This window comes from Lentinula edodes, assembly GCF_021015755.1.
Source record: "Lentinula edodes strain Le(Bin) 0899 ss11 chromosome Unknown C8R40scaffold_11, whole genome shotgun sequence".
NCBI classification, from domain to species: Eukaryota; Fungi; Basidiomycota; class Agaricomycetes; order Agaricales; family Omphalotaceae; genus Lentinula; species Lentinula edodes.
In genome coordinates this window covers 257,993-274,072 of record NW_025764317.1, presented here as the reverse complement: position 1 = coordinate 274,072, position 16,080 = coordinate 257,993, and the positions used below count along the sequence as shown (strand labels likewise).

The window sequence follows — 16,080 nt, the reverse complement described above, 5'->3', positions numbered from 1 at the left end:
ATTAAAACCAAAACACACAGACCCCTACAGAGGGCTAGAACTATGTGCTGGCACAACCACACAGCGTGATTTGCCCTTAAGACCAACGACTGATCCTAAGTTCGAAGAATACCCAACAACTGGATAGACTTCTCGCAGTCACAAGGAGCAGAACACGACGTTCCTATACTCACAAGTGCCGGGCCCGAATGGCTGCTAGCGAAGAGGTTTCAGTCTGGCGGGAGTGTGTCTTTCCTTTTTACGGATTAGCACTGCAACGTCGTCCCAAAATCACTTGTATTCCAGATACATCAGATCGCTATTTATACATACAGAATATAGAGTCGCATAGTACAATTAATTTAATACAATCAACGTTCGGAACCGCAAGGAAACTTCTACACTCAGTCAGATACCATTTAATTTGAATCTACATGTCCTTATTTGGTCCATATTGGTTCCAAGATTCTAGTATACCTCCAAACATAGGCAGGTACTTCAATATTCATTTAATTTAATTGTTTTTTGGAGGATGACTCGAATGGTGTTCAACTGTCATTGCTGTTCAACACTTACTTCGATCGTTTGTCACCTCGTCCGGAGGCAAATCAGCTCTCCTTGATTCTAATCCTATCAATCTGATTCATCTGGATTAAACTAATTGCTTCTCTCTTTCAATAGACACCCATTGTGCCTATACTCAATCAAGGGAGTTACGCATAGTATTCATTTAATTGCATTCTTCAATATTTTCTACGTCAGGACTCTTTGACATTCATTTGATATGCCTTCAGAGCCTCGCAGTACTTCGATCGTTCTTCTAGTCATTTTCCTCAACCATGCAACTCGATTGGTCTATTAGACTAAACCGCAGTCTTTTAGATTAATGCATGATCTCGTTCTAGAAGGAGTATTTGATAATTCCTGAGTTCTAGAAAGTCATTTCGAGTCAATCCTCGGTTCATGGTCACTTGAGTAAGTTCTTCCAAACTCCTGCCAGTGTAAGGTCCAATAAGAATACCCTTGGTATGTCATACATGAATGGTCATCCTTCGGATGTAGTCCGAGTCTGGTATAATCCTGCTTGACAAACAGGTAGACTGCTATCCGTAGGTAGTATCAGGGATGGGTAAACTAACCAACTTGTGGTAGTATGGGTATATGGTCCCTTCAACTTATTAGACTGATTCAGTATTGACTTTGACTGTCAATCTGGGTCTCAATTACAGTCCTCTCGATACAAATCTATACGTGAAAATGTCACAATTCACAGCATAGACGTCTAGCCAAAATTTAGGCGTGTCACCGGGCATGCCAGCAGGCGGTCTGGCTACAATCTTTCCTTACTGAAGTTGACCTGGATCAGCAGGGGCCTGCCACCTTACTGGGGGACAACTTTGGGTCCATTAGCCTGACTGAGAACTCCAAGAAACATGCCCTGGTGAAACACATTGACCTACGGGAACACTATATCAGGGAGAAGGTGGCGAGCGGTGACACGCCTAAATTTTGGCTAGACGTCTATACTGTGAATTGTGACATTTTCACGTATAGATTTGTATCGAGAGGACTGTAATTGAGACCCAGATGGACAGTCAAAGTCAATACTGAATCAGTCTAATAAGTTGAAGGGACCATATACCCATACTACCACAAGTTGGTTAGTTTACCCATCCCCGATACTACCTTTGGATAGCAGTCTACCTGTTTGTCAAGCAGGATTATACCAGACTCGGACTACATCCGAAGGATGACCATTCATGTATGACATACCAAGGGTATTCTTATTGGACCTTACACTGGCAGGAGTTTGGAAGAACTTACTCAAGTGACCATGAGCCGAGGATTGACTAGAAATGACTTTCTAGAACTCAGGAATTATCAAATACTCCTTCTAGAACGAGATCATGCATTAATCTAAAAGACTGCGATTTAGTCTAATAGACCAATCAAGTTGCATGATTGAGGAAAATGACTAGAAGAACGATCGAAGTACTGTGAGGCTCCGAAGACATATCAAATGAATGTCAAAGAGAATTCGGACAGGCATGAACGTTGCGGACGTGTTCACTAAAGCCCTGAGCGGAACGATCCATGCAAAGATGGTTGGATTACTAGGACTGTATTGTGTGGAGCAGGGGGGTGTTAGAGTCTACCTCCGCACTGCGTATGCACAGTCCACAGCTTTGACCATTCATTTTGCTTCCGTCTGATTACATATACACTGTACAGTTTATAAGCCACCAGCGGACAGAGGATGGGGGGCTCACTCAGTTGTTTTACATCCAACTGAGGTGAGCCCCATACCATTTACCTTTACATACCATGCTCATGACATATAGAGTATTTACTATCTGACAGGTACCAAATACAGTTGTTTTACATCCAACTGAGAGTATTTACTATCTGACACATCGAACTCAAATATCAATGCTGGTCTCGAGATTAGATATGATTGAATGGATTTGTTGTTGTTACTTGACCCTTGTCTACCTACCAAATATCTACTCTGCGACTACAGACAAACAGAGAACAATATGAATATAGAGAAGATGTGACCTTGGTGGTTAAGACGCGAAAGTTGTAAGCTTGTATAAGCGCCTCGGCGAATTCTCGGCAATCACTTGATGAAAACTCGAAGGTGGCCTATGTTTTTTGTTCATCAGCTATAAATTTTCTTCGCGTTTCTTTGGACGTAAATTTTCCCTATAAATATGTAGGCACATAGGTAATGCCATGTAATATGGAAGGCTGTAGAAGAAGGACCTAGAGTTTGTCGAGCGACGAGATCTAGACGGCTACCAGACGGACTCGGGTTCCAGATTGGGAAGGCCGAGCGTGGAGCTACATAGTCATATAAAGTCATGAGAGCGACCCACCCCACACTATTGCCACAGACCACCACTTGTGTGATACAGGTATGTGCCGGTATAGACTTCAACGTAGTATGGCTGTTCCTCATCGTGTATATCTCCCAGAACACCATGACGCGAACCGCCAGAGCTGCCTTTCCGCGTGCTATAATCAAAGATCGTTCACAATCTCGCTCCGGTTTCAGTAAGGAGATGAAGAAAGGAGGGGCAGGGTCCCACAATTGGGGCAAATTGGGCGAAATCGAGAACGAGAACGAACTTGAATATGATTCCGAGGGCGATTCTGCCCAGATGACTCGTAGCAGTGTAAACGACGGTGACTTTTTTGCTCCCTGTGATTTAATCCTTACTCACTATTGATTGCCCAGAAATTTCCACTCCAAGGAAGCGTTCAACATCTTTCCCGAATGAGAGTGAAATTGAAGCCGCAAAGCAACTCAGGAAGAATGCCTTGAATGATGGAGGTGAGTACTTGACCGAGGTTCTTTCTCCCCCTGTATTATCTCAACCTTACATGACGTCCAACAGTTGATCTCGCAACCATTGCTCGTACCTCAGTCGCTGTATCCTCTTCTCCCAAGGACACAGTTACCACCACCTCTGATGCCAGCGTAAGTCATTCTAATTTTGCTCCAAGGAAATTGACACCTAATGATACCCACTGTCTTGCAGATTAGTATTTAAGTTGACTTCCAGTCAAATCAAAAAATCAATGTATTTGTAGGTAGTAAAGAAACTCAGCTACTAAGCAAACTTGTACAGTACATACAGTATATCTGCCTTGTATAATCAGTTATCTCACTGCATCCTCCTTCACATTCATATCAAATCCTGCTTGTACAAAATCCCGTCAAGTCGTATGCTTCTGACATACCCTGAGGAAGATACCTGAAATCTGATTTAAGAAATAAAGCTTTATTGCTGCCACGGATATGATTTGATACAAAAGTAACAACTATCGCTTAAATAATTCTTTGTTTCCCCAAAGTTCATGACCATCTGAGCCCTTCCGATAATCATTGCAAGTTCGCAGGAAGAGCATCGTACGCAGGGCATAGAGCATCCCAAGCTTGAGTAGGGTGAACTTGTTCACGGATTTCATCAAGACCCGAGGCCATAACTGTTGCCAGACCAGCTTGGAAGTGCCAGAAGATGTGGCAGTGGAAGAACCACGGGCCTACACGGTTTACCGGATCAGGGACTTGATCGACATACATAGACATGGAAGTGGAATGACTGACCTGGGTTGTTAGTGGAGAACCGAACAATGGTACCCTCAGCGCCGACACCTGCGACCTTTGATCACGAGTCAGTATTAAAGTATAGAAACTGGTAATTGAGCCTACATCACGTCGGATGGGGTTTGCAGTGTTGACTACGTCGGTTGTGTTGGATTTAACAAGCCAGAAGTTGTTCTGTTCGATTTCCGCATGATCAGCGTTTGTAGGACGAGGAGAAGGAACTCTAGACGTACTCCATGCAAATGGAACGCTGTTAGAGAAGATGTTCAGAAATGCACTTTGAAAGAATCAAAAGGAATATTGCGTACGGTGAGCCTCGTCGTCATCACTACATCAACGATATATTGAGAGTCGCTCCTTGGTCATAAAATATGATTTCTTACCTGGGCGGGAATATAACCTGCACGGTTTTGTTTGCAGGAAGGACGAAGGTGTTCTCAGTTACATTGAAATCGGAAGCACTGTTGGCACCGTCAAGAATCTTCATGACTCATAAGCTGCTGTGTCTCTTGGTATGATAATGGACCCACCTTCAAGAGAGTAGGCACTGAAGGCGGTAGGTATGAAACGTTGTTGACGTTCCTGTTTCAAAAAATATCATGAGATGTTGAATCTTGTTATGGATAACCATGAAAATATAACCATTGAGCTCGTCCAGCAGTCTGTAACGAAGAGTCAGTCGATGAGGCACGGATCGAGATATTTCACTCAAACTTACCACAACGAGGTTCAGGGTGATGTTGATGTCGGGTTCTGGTGCAGCTTGAGCAACCAATGGCTAGAATAATTGTCAAAAGGATAATGGAAAGCGTTCAGGGTGTTACTCACGCGTAGGTTGGCCTCGACGAGAGCGTTCAATTCTGATTCAGCTGGGCCAAGAGACATTGGTGCGGTGGGGTCAGTTTCAGGAGCGCCCTGGTATCTCAGAATAGCACGAGCGAGCGTGGCATTTTCTAAGAGGAACAGTTATGATCACTTTTTCAAGAGAATAAGCACTCCACATACGGTTCAAGTTAACAGCCGGAGAGCCTCCGGTGTAGGGGGCGTTGATCCAGTAATTGTCAACAGGCTGGTTGGCCTCGAGCTATGTCGTAAAAGTAAACATCTCGTCATAAAGGTGCGCTGCGCAATGTACGTACGACAACGGAATAACGCTGGCCAGCAAGCATTTGGATTTCATTGACAGTCATTGGAGTGGTCGGAGTTCCGTCGGTTTCGATAACCTATATCCACTCGTATGTTAAATCTAGTTCAAATCCAAAAATGAAGCCAACGCACCGTCAGATTGTGACTGTCAACAGACATGGTGAAAACGTTACGCGCAGATTGATTGATGATACGGAAACGGTAGCGAGTTCCAGCGACGACGTTGGTGACAAAGAAAGGAACCTGTTCAACAGCCTCATCAGTAAAGAGTGGACGATCAGAGAGAGAGGCAAACCTCTGGTCCACCGTTGAACCTTCCAACGCCGTTGAATGTTCCACTAAAGGTCAATCAGTATCGTGGATAGGACATATATAATTGCCCAGGTCAGCGTACGTGTCGGAAACTGGGACGATACCACTGGCAACATATGTTACAAGCATAGATGTCGAAGTGTTGTGCCACCAGTCGCCTTCAGGACCGTTTTAAGTTTCCGATAAGAGTATCATTTTGCTTATTAGCTCACCAACTGCCCAGATCTATACGGTACGAGTTAATTCAGAAGCGGTTAAAAGTTCTCAGAGTTATCAACTGACTGTATTTTCGTCGTCGACATCATACAAGTCGGCCAAAGGGTCCTCAGGATCTGAAAAATTCGTTGAATTTCCATAGACGTCTCCATATAAGAGAGCAGACCGTAGACAACGAGAGCTCCGCGAAGACCCTGGGTATTGTTAAATATTCGACGAATAATGATATCAACTGAAAAGACGTACATCGACATATTGAACACTTAGTTGCGAATGATACCTAGATGCCATAGATCGGTGTTCCATAACAGTAGATTAATAATCTGTGGATACGTACCAGAAAGTACCAGTTTGGTCGTTAATTAAAGGAATAGTGTAGGTATAGCTTGCGTTTGGAGCGATCGGACAGGCTGTGACAAAAGAGCTTCCCTCATTGAAAGAGTTGGCGGTGTCAACGAAAAGTCCATCGAAATCCTTATGAAATGGATTGGCTCGTCATATGATGCCTTGACACAACGAAGAGATTTACCATGGCTGTACTCATACGCATGCTGTCGTCGGTCTAATTCGGAAAAAGAAATTTGGATCACGACTATGCATACAGTATATTAGAACTCACCAATTTGTTGTTCACTGTAACTACCAAAGTGTCGCCCTTGTTCGCTGTAATAAGAGGGCCTGGATAACTGTAAGGGCGGTTTAAAGTTGAAGTCCATTTGTTACTTCGGAGACCACTTACGTTCCGTTCGCCGTTACCATAGCTGCATAGGACGGTAAGCTGTTATATGGACACAATGCTGCACGACTTACTTCTTGAAAACCCATCGGGGGCGCCCACAGCGTTGATGATATCAAGAGTAACGGGAACCGTTGCACCCGAAGCTGGGTGAGGTTTGAGCAGAGTAAATAGGACAGCAGAAGCGGTTGCAACTAGGAACTTCATCTCAGTAGTACTTGAGTAGCTATTTCCTCCCGCAATCGGTATCAGCTTTTGTAGTCTGCGTCGATGCTTGAAGTTGGGTTACAGGATAAAGGAAACCAATGGTATGAGGCATTTTGCCCGTCCTGGTTTCGATGCGTGAGGGGTTGTTTGCGACGATGAGAGCGATGTTGTATTGGAGTAAAGTTACATTCAATAAGAGACTGGCTGGGATTGGTTCAGTGCGGTTCCGACAAACGCTACGCGACCTCTTCTTGTGAGTTTTCGGGGCATGACACTCAAGTCACAGCAATCATTCGTGAGACAACAAGAGCAATAAAGAGAGGGAAGACTCAATGACTGAAGGACAGCAAAATCTTCACCAACCATATGAAATTTGGCGGGATGCAGCCGTTTGTGGTTCAATCTATTGGAGAACTGTCCTTCGAGAAGCTCTATGCCTGAGAATAACGATATTCATAGTCTGGTGCAACTAAAAATAAATATATCTCATGACGACTGGTGAGTAGGATGACACTGACTTAACCCTTGCAGATGATGTTCATTCACGGTGGAGCTCTTCCATCCAAATCCTAAATAGATGCCAGTCGTATGCGACGTGTTGAAAAGGTTTTATCACACACTCAGCTGGCGAATGCTGGAGTACCCTGGTAGTAGTGTGTTAATCTTTTTGCAGTACGATACAAACACGCCAGTGGTTGTATTTTGGCTGGATTTCTGTGTAATGGTGTTTTACTGAGAGACTTCACCTGGACTTCACAGAAAGAAGAAAGGTAACGGCTTGGTCCAAATCTGGGGGTTTTTCCCAGCATTGCACATCGCCATTGCCATGTGAGCTTGTTTCTGATTATGTCACTTGGCGCTTAAGATGTTGATCCGATCGGCGACATCCTCCGATACTTACCTCGACGAGCCTCGACGCTAACCGTGACCTTGAGTCTCCTTGAGTCTTATACTTAGCCATTGCCCTGTCCGACTCACTCTACACTTTTCCGTGGACATCTATGGTCGGAATAGGTAAGCGATAACGAACAAAGATCGTGGAATAAAAGAGCCATATTCTGTAGCTGTCTTAGTAGTCTTGAAAAAACCACTTGACCTGTAGCTGTCTTAGTAGTCTTGAAAAAACCACTTGACCTGCTCAAGGAATCGGAATAAAAAAAGACTGACATATGCAACTTGTGCCAAGTCTCTAAACAAGGAACATTGCTTCGAACGGGTCTAGCTTGGTTATCAAGCTCAGATATAAAATGCACAAGCGACTTTTGCAGACAGGCTAGATACGCACTCGCCACCTCTTTAATTAAATTCAACCAGCTGTGTATGCCTTCATCAATTTCTGTCCTCCTCGATGCACTCGAGGTATGTCTTAGCTCTGTCATTCAAGCTTTCTCACAATTTGTATCACAACCCTTAGTCCCGAGCAAAGAACGTGCATAAGGATGGACTTGGTCTAAAACTAGTTGGTGATTCCTCTCGATGTTTGAGGTACCTCTAACAATCAAGCACATATATCTGCATGTCACAGAATAATTCCTGTGGTATCAAGGCGCCTAAATCGGACCTTAAGAAAGACGTCTCGTGCGGAATGGTCAGCCCGGATTTTGTTTGCTTGCTTTAGACCTCATACCCAATAATATTAATGGCGCTTCGTAGGCAGAGCTACTTGAAGATGATAATATGGCTTGGGGTAAACCCTCACCATCTAAATCATCGAAGTAATCTTTGTGGACCCTATAAAATGGTAGCTCCAGGTTAGACAGCACGTTAGGACCGCTTGAAGTTCAGGGTTAGCAGAGCTGCAGAGCCTAGTAATATGATCTCCTGAAGAAATAGAACGCGAATATCTAACAGCAATGCTTATACCATCGGCATCGTCCATGCAGTATTAGGTCTGCTTCTCAGCGTTCTGTTTCTGTTTGCGCATTCATGCTGCCACGATGTGCAAGTCTAGATCTCGGCTTCCAAAAGTTTGTTGTTTTGAACCCCTCTGTCTCCTCTAGTCGTTACGATCTCGTACTATGCAGACAATCGCTCTTCCTGTCAGGTTTTTGGCGAAATTTCATTGACTTCACACCCCGATGGAAGAAGATACCACATAGGGATATGTATTCGCGATTAATATGCGTGATTAACATAGGAAGTTAGGAACAGCTTCATATGACGACTGGTTACTCAGGCAGTTTTTCACGCTTTGATCAAGGACAGATAAACTTCAACGAGGCTACTTCGGGCCAACTTTTCTCTGGGTGATCGAGCGATAAAGCTGGGAATAGTATGTTGCCTTTGGACCAAGGTCATTAAGGTTTCCACCCGCATCGAACAGTCAAGGCACTCATTTGTTACTGAGGAAAGAGTCGCTACTATTTTCGGATTGTAGTTCATACCGCGAAAATTCAACCAGCTGAGTTTCCTTGGACTTCGCGCAAACCTCTTGCCCCTTCAAGTCTGACTAGTAGAATAATCCGCCACTGAGTGTGACAATGCAGCTAACCTTTCAGTTTTTCCTGATGGCGCAGTAAATGGCATATTTCGTACCATATGCAAGGCTTCGTCGTTCATATTCAACAAAATCCAGCTCCATTGCCCAATGATGTATATTTTACAGTTCGGAACAAACACATGAATCATCTATATTGTATCAGATTATGACTGGACAAGCGGAGCCAAGATCTCTGCAGAACTTCTACTGTTCCACGGAGGTTGATTTGCTCCATGCTCGAAGTTGAGGTCCGTATCGATAGAACATGAAAGGTGCCGGACATCCTATTACCAGACAAATAAGAGCCAGAATGGAATTACCCCAGCCTGAGGATATATTAAATATCAGCGAAAGTCCACGGCGAAAACAATTCAAAGACATACCGTATCCTAATTTCCCATACAATTCGTCAGCGAACAGTGGGAAACCAAATCCTGCGAAAGCTCTGAAAGATACAACACCCGAGATGGCACTGGCTGCGTGAAGTGCATAATTATCGACCTATGTATTGCAATCAGCACAATGTGAAAACAGAAACTTAGGAAGGCCATACAAGGTAAGTTTGGATACACGTCCAGTTTCCACCTGCATGACGTGATAACGTGATATCTCAAATTTAGCACACAAATCGAAGGTCCCGAGAAGCTTTGTCTTCACCTATTCCGATAGAATAAATGAACACTCCCAGGTCTAGAGGAGGCTCACTGAGATAAGCAACAAGATCATCAGATGTGCAACATACCAGGGATCAGCCAGAAGAGGCGAGCTTCAGCTGTCCAACCATAGATCAATAGGCCAATAGGTAAAGTCGTGGCCGACACCATGAGCAAGGGCAACCTTCAAAGGTGAAGTGAACATCCGAGTTGAGTAAAGATCAAAGTACACTTACCTCATTTCTGGTGTCCCTACTCCACCATTGCGAGCTTTGAGGCGTCGATATATGGTGTTGAGAACTCTAGCACCAATTTGGCCTCCGACTGTAAACCGATAGAGCTGCATCAGAGCCGCATTAGGCCAGTGTAGAACATGAAATGATCTGTACCTGTAGATCCCAAGGCGATTGCAAGGTAATGAACACCGGCTATGCCCGAGTTTTCACCGTAAAGATCAGTGAAAACTTGTACGAAAGCTGCAAGCGCGATCATGAGTACAAATGTGCTACTTATAGATGAGACTCACTCGTAAGACTGAGATATAGAACACCATACAAGACCGCCATATATAGTGCAAAGACTTGCACGATCGGCTCTGTGAAAAGGAACTGGATAGGTTTAAGCATGCCACGAGCCATGTACGTCGACCAGTGTTGGCCAGAAGCCTCAAATGCCGTGCAATAAAATTTGCCAGTGGACTTTCGCAAAGCTTGCGCTTTTTTTCTGAGTATATGTGGACCGTACGTCTCACGAAGGAACATCTATGACGATTCAGTGGATGGAATGTACTTGTGACGAACACTCACAAAGCCAGCTACTTGAAGTATTCCATCTGCAATACTAACGCTCCAGAAAACCCACTGCCACCTAGATCTGAGCGCGATCCAACCTCCTACAAGTGGTCCAGTGGAAGGTCCTACCAATGGGGCAAGCGAGTACAAACTCATAGCCATTCCGCGCTCTTCTGGAGACCATAGATCCCCAACCACCCCGCCACCTGTGGAGACATGAATGTCATGTATTCTATTGAAAGTGTAAGGTGAATTCACCGATAGACTGGGGCGCAGCTCCTCCAAAGCCAGCCAAAAATCGAAAAATTAGCATCTGAGCTGGAGTTCTTGCTAAGGGGCAAATAGAATTGAATACTGCCTCCAAAATATGAGTTTGGTTATCGTTAAAATCATTTACTCAACTTACCGAGGAACCATATGTTGGAAACCTGTAAAATGATAAGTCGGCCATAAAGTTCTGACAACGGACCCCAGAACAACGGCTACAAAAGTTAGCTGTGTTGATCAATGCCATACTGTAATAAGGAGCCACGTACTCCCAACGCGTAAGCTAGGACAAATATAGAGAGCGACATGTTTTCAAGGATGGAACCAGGTCGAATGTGCAAGTCGCTTGAAATCTGTGGCAATGCCGGTGATGATATGGAAGATGCCACTGGGCTGGAGGTTTACTAGTGTCAAGAAAGCAAGGACAGGGCGAAGAAGACACACTGACCTAATGAAGGTGAACAAACTGACCACCAAGGTTACTGTCCATCGCTTTTTTTTGCTCCAATTCCGAGGGTTATCAGGATCTTTTGGCCCATTCCATTGTACTAAAATGGTCTCTTTAGTAGGCTCGCTCTTCGTGTCGGATGGTGTGTCCAACGAAGCGGATTCGGATCCGTGTAACGTAGAGTTATCCGCGGTAGCAATGTCAAGCTTTTCAAGATCTCTGTTGGAGGTGAACAAATATTCCTCATGCGTTCGCGACGAAGGATCAGAAAGAGTTTCTCCATCGCGGCCTCGCTCAGAGCTGATCGTGTGGTTCGTTGAGGGAAAAGCCATAGACATGGTATCAATGGGTTTAAACACCATAATGATAGTGGTGTTTCTTGTATGTAAATTCAGCACCCCTCCCACTCTTATCCGAAAAAAGCACAATATGCCTGTGTCAGTTAGCCAAACATTCACGTCGTGGAAATGTTCGATTATGCAGCATTTCCCAAAGATACCGAGAGCTTGAAAATCTCACGAAACGCCAAGCATTGGATCTCTTGCAATTGGTGTACTTTGTCGAGTACGTCTCTGGAAGTAAAAGACATAAATAGAAATAGTACATCAAGGTTTGCCGTCAAAATTGTGGTGAGTCCATGTATGTCCTCGGACTCCGTGTCCAGCGTAAGGTATGTAGTCGATATCAGCGAATCCTGAGGAAGACTAAGATAATGGCAATGTCATTATGGAGGGAAGGGCTTGAATGTACGAAGTTCCATCTGGGAAAAATCTCTGACCGGAGTTAGCCGGTGCAGTGCACCGTCTTTGTTTAAACTTTCTCCCCTCCTGAAGTCAAGCCAACAAGTCTCTACTATCTTCTTATCTTCTTATCTTGTTATTTCTTCATCTTTCACCTTTCTCGCGATATCGCCTTGCTACCAATATCATTCATCGCTTCTCCTCCGGGGTTGCTCGGTGGAAACAACAATCGATCGCGACGTCGTTCATATGAACATTCCAACTCTTCGGACCAATGATTTTGCGCCCAGCTTATTCAAATCCGCATCTGGTACTCTCATTCGTTGTTGGAGTATACGAATCGAAAAAGAAGGACAGATTGAGGGAACAAAACTCTTTCTTTGGACTCATCAAATCATGGACAGGTAAGCTTTGTGATTACTTAGTTCAACCAGGTCGGAAGTGTTCAGGAACTTAACACTAGAGACAGTGTGGACGGGGATCCGTTATGAGATAGCTAACAGCTTTGCAAATCGAGAGTCCACGGATTTCATCGTATTTTTTTCTTGAATGGTGTCTCCCAAGAAAGGAAAGGGTACCAACCTCTCGAGCGCACGACCACTCCACTGGAGACTCATGAGCTTACCTGATTCGGTACTTTTACTTCTGAATGTATCGGGGTGAGCATTCACTGGATACTAAGACCATATCCTTTCTCATGGTTTCTTCCTTCTTTCCTTGGTAGTGCTTTTCGAGCTTTCGGTCTATACTTTTATCCAAGACCACGGAACGGCACCTATAATCAGCTCAAGGCACTCTCGATCCTACCTGCCGTGCTACACTCCATGATTTTGGACCTTCATATGCTTCCTTTCCTAGTTTGGACGTCAAAGTCGACACTATTCTCTCACCTTATTTCCGTGTGATGGTCCGAGTATCCAAGATCTCCATGCGTTAATTCTTTACAGGTAATGATAGTGGATGCACTATTATTGGTAGACAATGGGACCTTGGCATCGAGGTGAGTTTTTTCTCTTAGTGCTTCAAAATTACAGTTAAATGTCTCCAGTTTCCACGGCGGAATTCTCAAGGTGAGAGATTTCCAACATTCCGATTATTTGACAAGGAGCTACATCGATGGGTTTTTGGTATTTAAACTTTGAAATTATCGCCTTTTTCTCCATCCCTCTTGTCCATTTCAGTCTATCATACTGTCAGAAGTGATGCCTATGCTGTATGCTATGTTTGTTCCATCCTCTTGTTAACAATCTCGACTTACTGTCTGGTTCAGTTCTGATCCTTCTTTGAAATATTTACCATACCCGTCTGTTCCATTCTCGGATGGGTACATCCGCCAATGGCCAAATAAGAGAACAACGACTTCTCCAATCTGGCTTTCAACAGACTTGCGAGACGGGAATCAAGCACTGGTCAACCCTATGAGCAACGCGACCAAACTTGAACTTTTCAGGTATGAATACTTTGTCGATTTCTGGGCTTCGAGTTTATATTGTTTGTCTTCATGTATTTTCTTATGCGTGTAGATTGCTAGTCAGAATTGGATTCAAGCGTGAGTAACCGCTCAATCTGCCTATTGGAATGTTTCTCATTTCCAGATTAGAAATCGAGGTTGCATATCCAGCAGCAGGCGACAATGAGTTTCAGTTTGTACGCGATCTCATAGAAAACAACGAAATCCCGGACGACGTCGCCATTCAAGTGAGTTGCTCGCGTTCTCGGTCATGTGAAGATTCTCAGCTGCATCTGGTAGATTATAACTCCAGCTCGCCCAGACTTGATCACTAAGTCAATTGCTTCTCTGGCCGGTGTCAAGCATGGAATCATTCACCTCTATAACGCGGTGTCGCCCGTTTTCCGCGAGGTCGTATTTCGCAACACTAAAGAGCAAACCACTGATTTGACCATCAACGCTGTGAAACTTGTCAAGAAGCTGACTGAGGAGGAGACTGCTCGCTCAGGTGACTGCATTCAGATTTGTATCTTGATTGATGGAAGACTAACTTTATTTCATCGAAGGGGCTCGCTTTACCTTGAACTACTGTTTAGAGACTTTTTCGCAGACGGAGCCTGAGTTCGCTGTTGAATTGGGTAACAGAGTCCTCATGGAGTGGGGAAAAGCCTCCCCCGAGGATAAGGTGTATTTTAACCTGGCCGCAACCGTTGAGTGTGCACCAAGCAACCACTACGCTGACATGGTGAGTTTTGTTTCTAACCTTCTGTTTCATATTTGACGTATCATGTAGGTCGAATATTTCAACAACAACATCAACCAGCGATCCTCCGTATTGCTGAGCATTCACCCTCATAACGACAGAGGTAGGTCGTCGAGAAATGTACACATGACTGTCATATTCAAGACCTCTACAGGCACAGGTGTTGCTGCCACTGAATTAGCCCTCCTCGCGGGTGGTGATCGTGTCGAGGGTTGTTTGCTCGGGAATGGAGAACGCACGGGGAATGTTGACCTCATCACCCTCGCGTTAAATCTCTACTCGCAGGGTGTCTCACCTGGTCTTGATTTCTCCAATCTTCCTGAAATCGTTCAAGTTGTCTGTCGGTGCAACGAATCGGCAGTTCCTGTGCGCTATCCGTATGCCGGTACCCTGGTGTTTTCAGCGTTTGCTGGAACCCATCAAGACGCTATCAAGAAAGGTCTCGATTATCAGGCCGCGCGCTGGGAGAAGGTCGACCGAACCGGCGAAGGCATAAAGTATTGGGCTATGCCTTACATTCCCATCGATCCCAAAGATATTGGATACGGTTATGAGAACCTCATCCGAGTCTCCTCACAGAGTGGGAAGGCCGGCACCGCTTACGTTATCAAACAAACTCTCCAACTTGACCTCCCTCGTCGCATGCAGGTCTCATTTTATGGTGTTGTCCAAAGTGAATGCGAAAACTCTGGCAAAGAGATGTCGACCGCGCTCATTACCAACGCTTTCAAACAGAAGTACTGCTTGAGCTCTAAGCCTATAGGCAGACTTCATTTGCAATCGTTGAATATTACTCCGCTTTCACCTCTTTCGGAATCTTCATCTTTGGAGTCCGACGGAACATCCACCCCTCCTGAGCAGGGAACGAATCTTATTCGTTTTGAGGGACATATCTCTGTGGACGGTCGCATACGCAAAATTATGGGCGATGGAAAAGGGGTGTTGTCGGCATTGTTGGATGGACTACGAAGCGACCTTGAATTGGAGATCAACATCGGAGAAATCGTCTACCAACATTTGGAGGGTGATTCCACGAAGGCTGTAACTTACCTTGAAGTCAGTACCCCAGGCTCCCCTGCCTCAAAATCCGGTGTTGGTAGTGTTTGGGGCGTCGGAATATCTTCTGATTCTGCCACATCGCAGTGTCGAGCAATCATCAGTGGAATCAACGGTTTGGTAGGAGATAGGCGATTCCCTCGACCGAAAATGGTCTTCACTCCTCGTAGGGACCAATCTGCTCAGCGATCAGAATCCTGGCTTCGTGATTTTACCTTTCGTGCTGGACACAGTGTTTTGCAGACACCTGAGCACGAGAGGTCAGAGCTCATTGCTGCTTCCCCTATATAGACTATGACCGATTGACTCGACGTTTCATTCATAAAGATTAGGCAGTATAATGTATGCGTGTATATACTTACCTTCACTTATTCGCTGTTCTTTAGACTTTCGTATGTACTGGTGTTTGTTGAGATGGAAAATCATGATAGTTTCGAGCCAGCCACCAGACGGATTGTGCTCACTTCATAATATCTACGCGTGGCGCTTGGCTTGAAGCTGGATTACTGTTATATAAACAGGATAAGACGGGTTATCTCTCCTTCAAAGCGACAGAGAACTGAATTCACATTATGGTACATATGCTTATAGCGTCATGAAATTTCGTCAAAGTGAGTTACTCTTTCCCCTCTTCCTAACAAATCAACTTCCACACTGCTTGCTTGATCTTCTTTAAACGAGAGGGGTCCTTGCTGGGTTTCGATGTGGCGACTTTGATAGCAT

At 44.7% G+C, this 16,080-nt stretch overlaps 4 protein-coding genes across 4 annotated transcripts; 2 read left to right on the top strand and 2 right to left on the bottom strand.

Moving 5' to 3' along the window:
• The first annotated feature begins 2,864 nt into the window (after positions 1–2,864).
• C8R40DRAFT_1096712 (uncharacterized protein) lies at positions 2,865–3,697 on the top strand. The gene is made up of 5 exons (XM_046227750.1): positions 2,865–2,897; positions 2,958–3,168; positions 3,221–3,316; positions 3,381–3,463; positions 3,525–3,697. Exons 2-5 carry the CDS (start codon positions 2,964–2,966, stop codon positions 3,534–3,536), a joined length of 396 nt encoding a protein of 131 aa, XP_046088053.1. The 5' UTR covers positions 2,865–2,897; positions 2,958–2,963; the 3' UTR covers positions 3,537–3,697.
• Positions 3,698–3,764: 67 nt separating this feature from the next.
• C8R40DRAFT_84556 (Cupredoxin) lies at positions 3,765–6,902 on the bottom strand. Its single transcript, XM_046236428.1, has 24 exons — positions 6,578–6,902; positions 6,507–6,528; positions 6,387–6,453; positions 6,297–6,329; positions 6,105–6,241; positions 6,014–6,047; positions 5,934–5,961; positions 5,834–5,883; positions 5,764–5,776; positions 5,634–5,709; positions 5,535–5,577; positions 5,372–5,482; positions 5,233–5,316; positions 5,099–5,177; positions 4,922–5,046; positions 4,812–4,871; positions 4,736–4,755; positions 4,624–4,675; positions 4,477–4,574; positions 4,402–4,421; positions 4,327–4,343; positions 4,199–4,267; positions 4,094–4,148; positions 3,765–4,029 (listed from the first exon to the last, which is right to left on the bottom strand). Exons 1-24 carry the CDS (start codon positions 6,708–6,710, stop codon positions 3,869–3,871), a joined length of 1,587 nt encoding a protein of 528 aa, XP_046088052.1. The 5' UTR covers positions 6,711–6,902; the 3' UTR covers positions 3,765–3,868.
• A 2,125-nt stretch (positions 6,903–9,027) lies between these two features.
• On the bottom strand, positions 9,028–12,093 carry C8R40DRAFT_1096698 (MFS general substrate transporter). The gene is made up of 15 exons (XM_046227749.1): positions 11,526–12,093; positions 11,349–11,402; positions 11,170–11,293; positions 11,040–11,115; positions 10,892–10,987; positions 10,649–10,839; positions 10,369–10,603; positions 10,232–10,318; positions 10,079–10,166; positions 9,932–10,026; positions 9,847–9,879; positions 9,743–9,774; positions 9,573–9,690; positions 9,246–9,515; positions 9,028–9,178 (listed from the first exon to the last, which is right to left on the bottom strand). The coding sequence occupies exons 1-14, from the start codon at positions 11,684–11,686 to the stop codon at positions 9,394–9,396; spliced, it is 1,512 nt and encodes a 503-aa protein (XP_046088051.1). The 5' UTR covers positions 11,687–12,093; the 3' UTR covers positions 9,028–9,178; positions 9,246–9,393.
• A 1,073-nt stretch (positions 12,094–13,166) lies between these two features.
• On the top strand, positions 13,167–15,891 carry C8R40DRAFT_84357 (2-isopropylmalate synthase). Its single transcript, XM_046236421.1, has 8 exons — positions 13,167–13,301; positions 13,359–13,538; positions 13,612–13,637; positions 13,689–13,786; positions 13,839–14,046; positions 14,105–14,283; positions 14,332–14,404; positions 14,456–15,891. The coding sequence occupies exons 1-8, from the start codon at positions 13,291–13,293 to the stop codon at positions 15,646–15,648; spliced, it is 1,968 nt and encodes a 655-aa protein (XP_046088050.1). The 5' UTR covers positions 13,167–13,290; the 3' UTR covers positions 15,649–15,891.
• Positions 15,892–16,080: the final 189 nt, after the last annotated feature.

Excerpts from the sequence above, each read along its gene's own strand:
- C8R40DRAFT_1096712 (XM_046227750.1), top strand. The coding sequence starts at position 2,964 with ATGACGCGAACCGCCAGAGCTGCCTTTCCGCGTGCTATAATCAAAGAT. Across the intron at positions 3,169-3,220 it reads TCGTAGCAGTGTAAACGACG|AAATTTCCACTCCAAGGAAG; the intron begins GTGACTTTTTTG and ends TTGATTGCCCAG. Across the intron at positions 3,317-3,380 it reads GAATGCCTTGAATGATGGAG|TTGATCTCGCAACCATTGCT; the intron begins GTGAGTACTTGA and ends GACGTCCAACAG.
- C8R40DRAFT_84556 (XM_046236428.1), bottom strand. The coding sequence starts at position 6,710 with ATGAAGTTCCTAGTTGCAACCGCTTCTGCTGTCCTATTTACTCTGCTC. Across the intron at positions 5,047-5,098 it reads TCCGGCTGTTAACTTGAACC|AAAATGCCACGCTCGCTCGT; the intron begins GTATGTGGAGTG and ends TGTTCCTCTTAG. Across the intron at positions 4,756-4,811 it reads TCACCCTGAACCTCGTTGTG|ACTGCTGGACGAGCTCAATG; the intron begins GTAAGTTTGAGT and ends TCTTCGTTACAG.
- C8R40DRAFT_1096698 (XM_046227749.1), bottom strand. The coding sequence starts at position 11,686 with ATGTCTATGGCTTTTCCCTCAACGAACCACACGATCAGCTCTGAGCGA. Across the intron at positions 11,403-11,525 it reads GCTACCGCGGATAACTCTAC|CAAAAAAAAGCGATGGACAG; the intron begins GTTACACGGATC and ends TCGGAATTGGAG. Across the intron at positions 10,027-10,078 it reads GTAGGGACACCAGAAATGAG|GTTGCCCTTGCTCATGGTGT; the intron begins GTAAGTGTACTT and ends TCACCTTTGAAG.
- C8R40DRAFT_84357 (XM_046236421.1), top strand. Across the intron at positions 13,638-13,688 it reads AGTCAGAATTGGATTCAAGC|AAATCGAGGTTGCATATCCA; the intron begins GTGAGTAACCGC and ends TTTCCAGATTAG. Across the intron at positions 14,047-14,104 it reads GGAGGAGACTGCTCGCTCAG|GGGCTCGCTTTACCTTGAAC; the intron begins GTGACTGCATTC and ends ATTTCATCGAAG.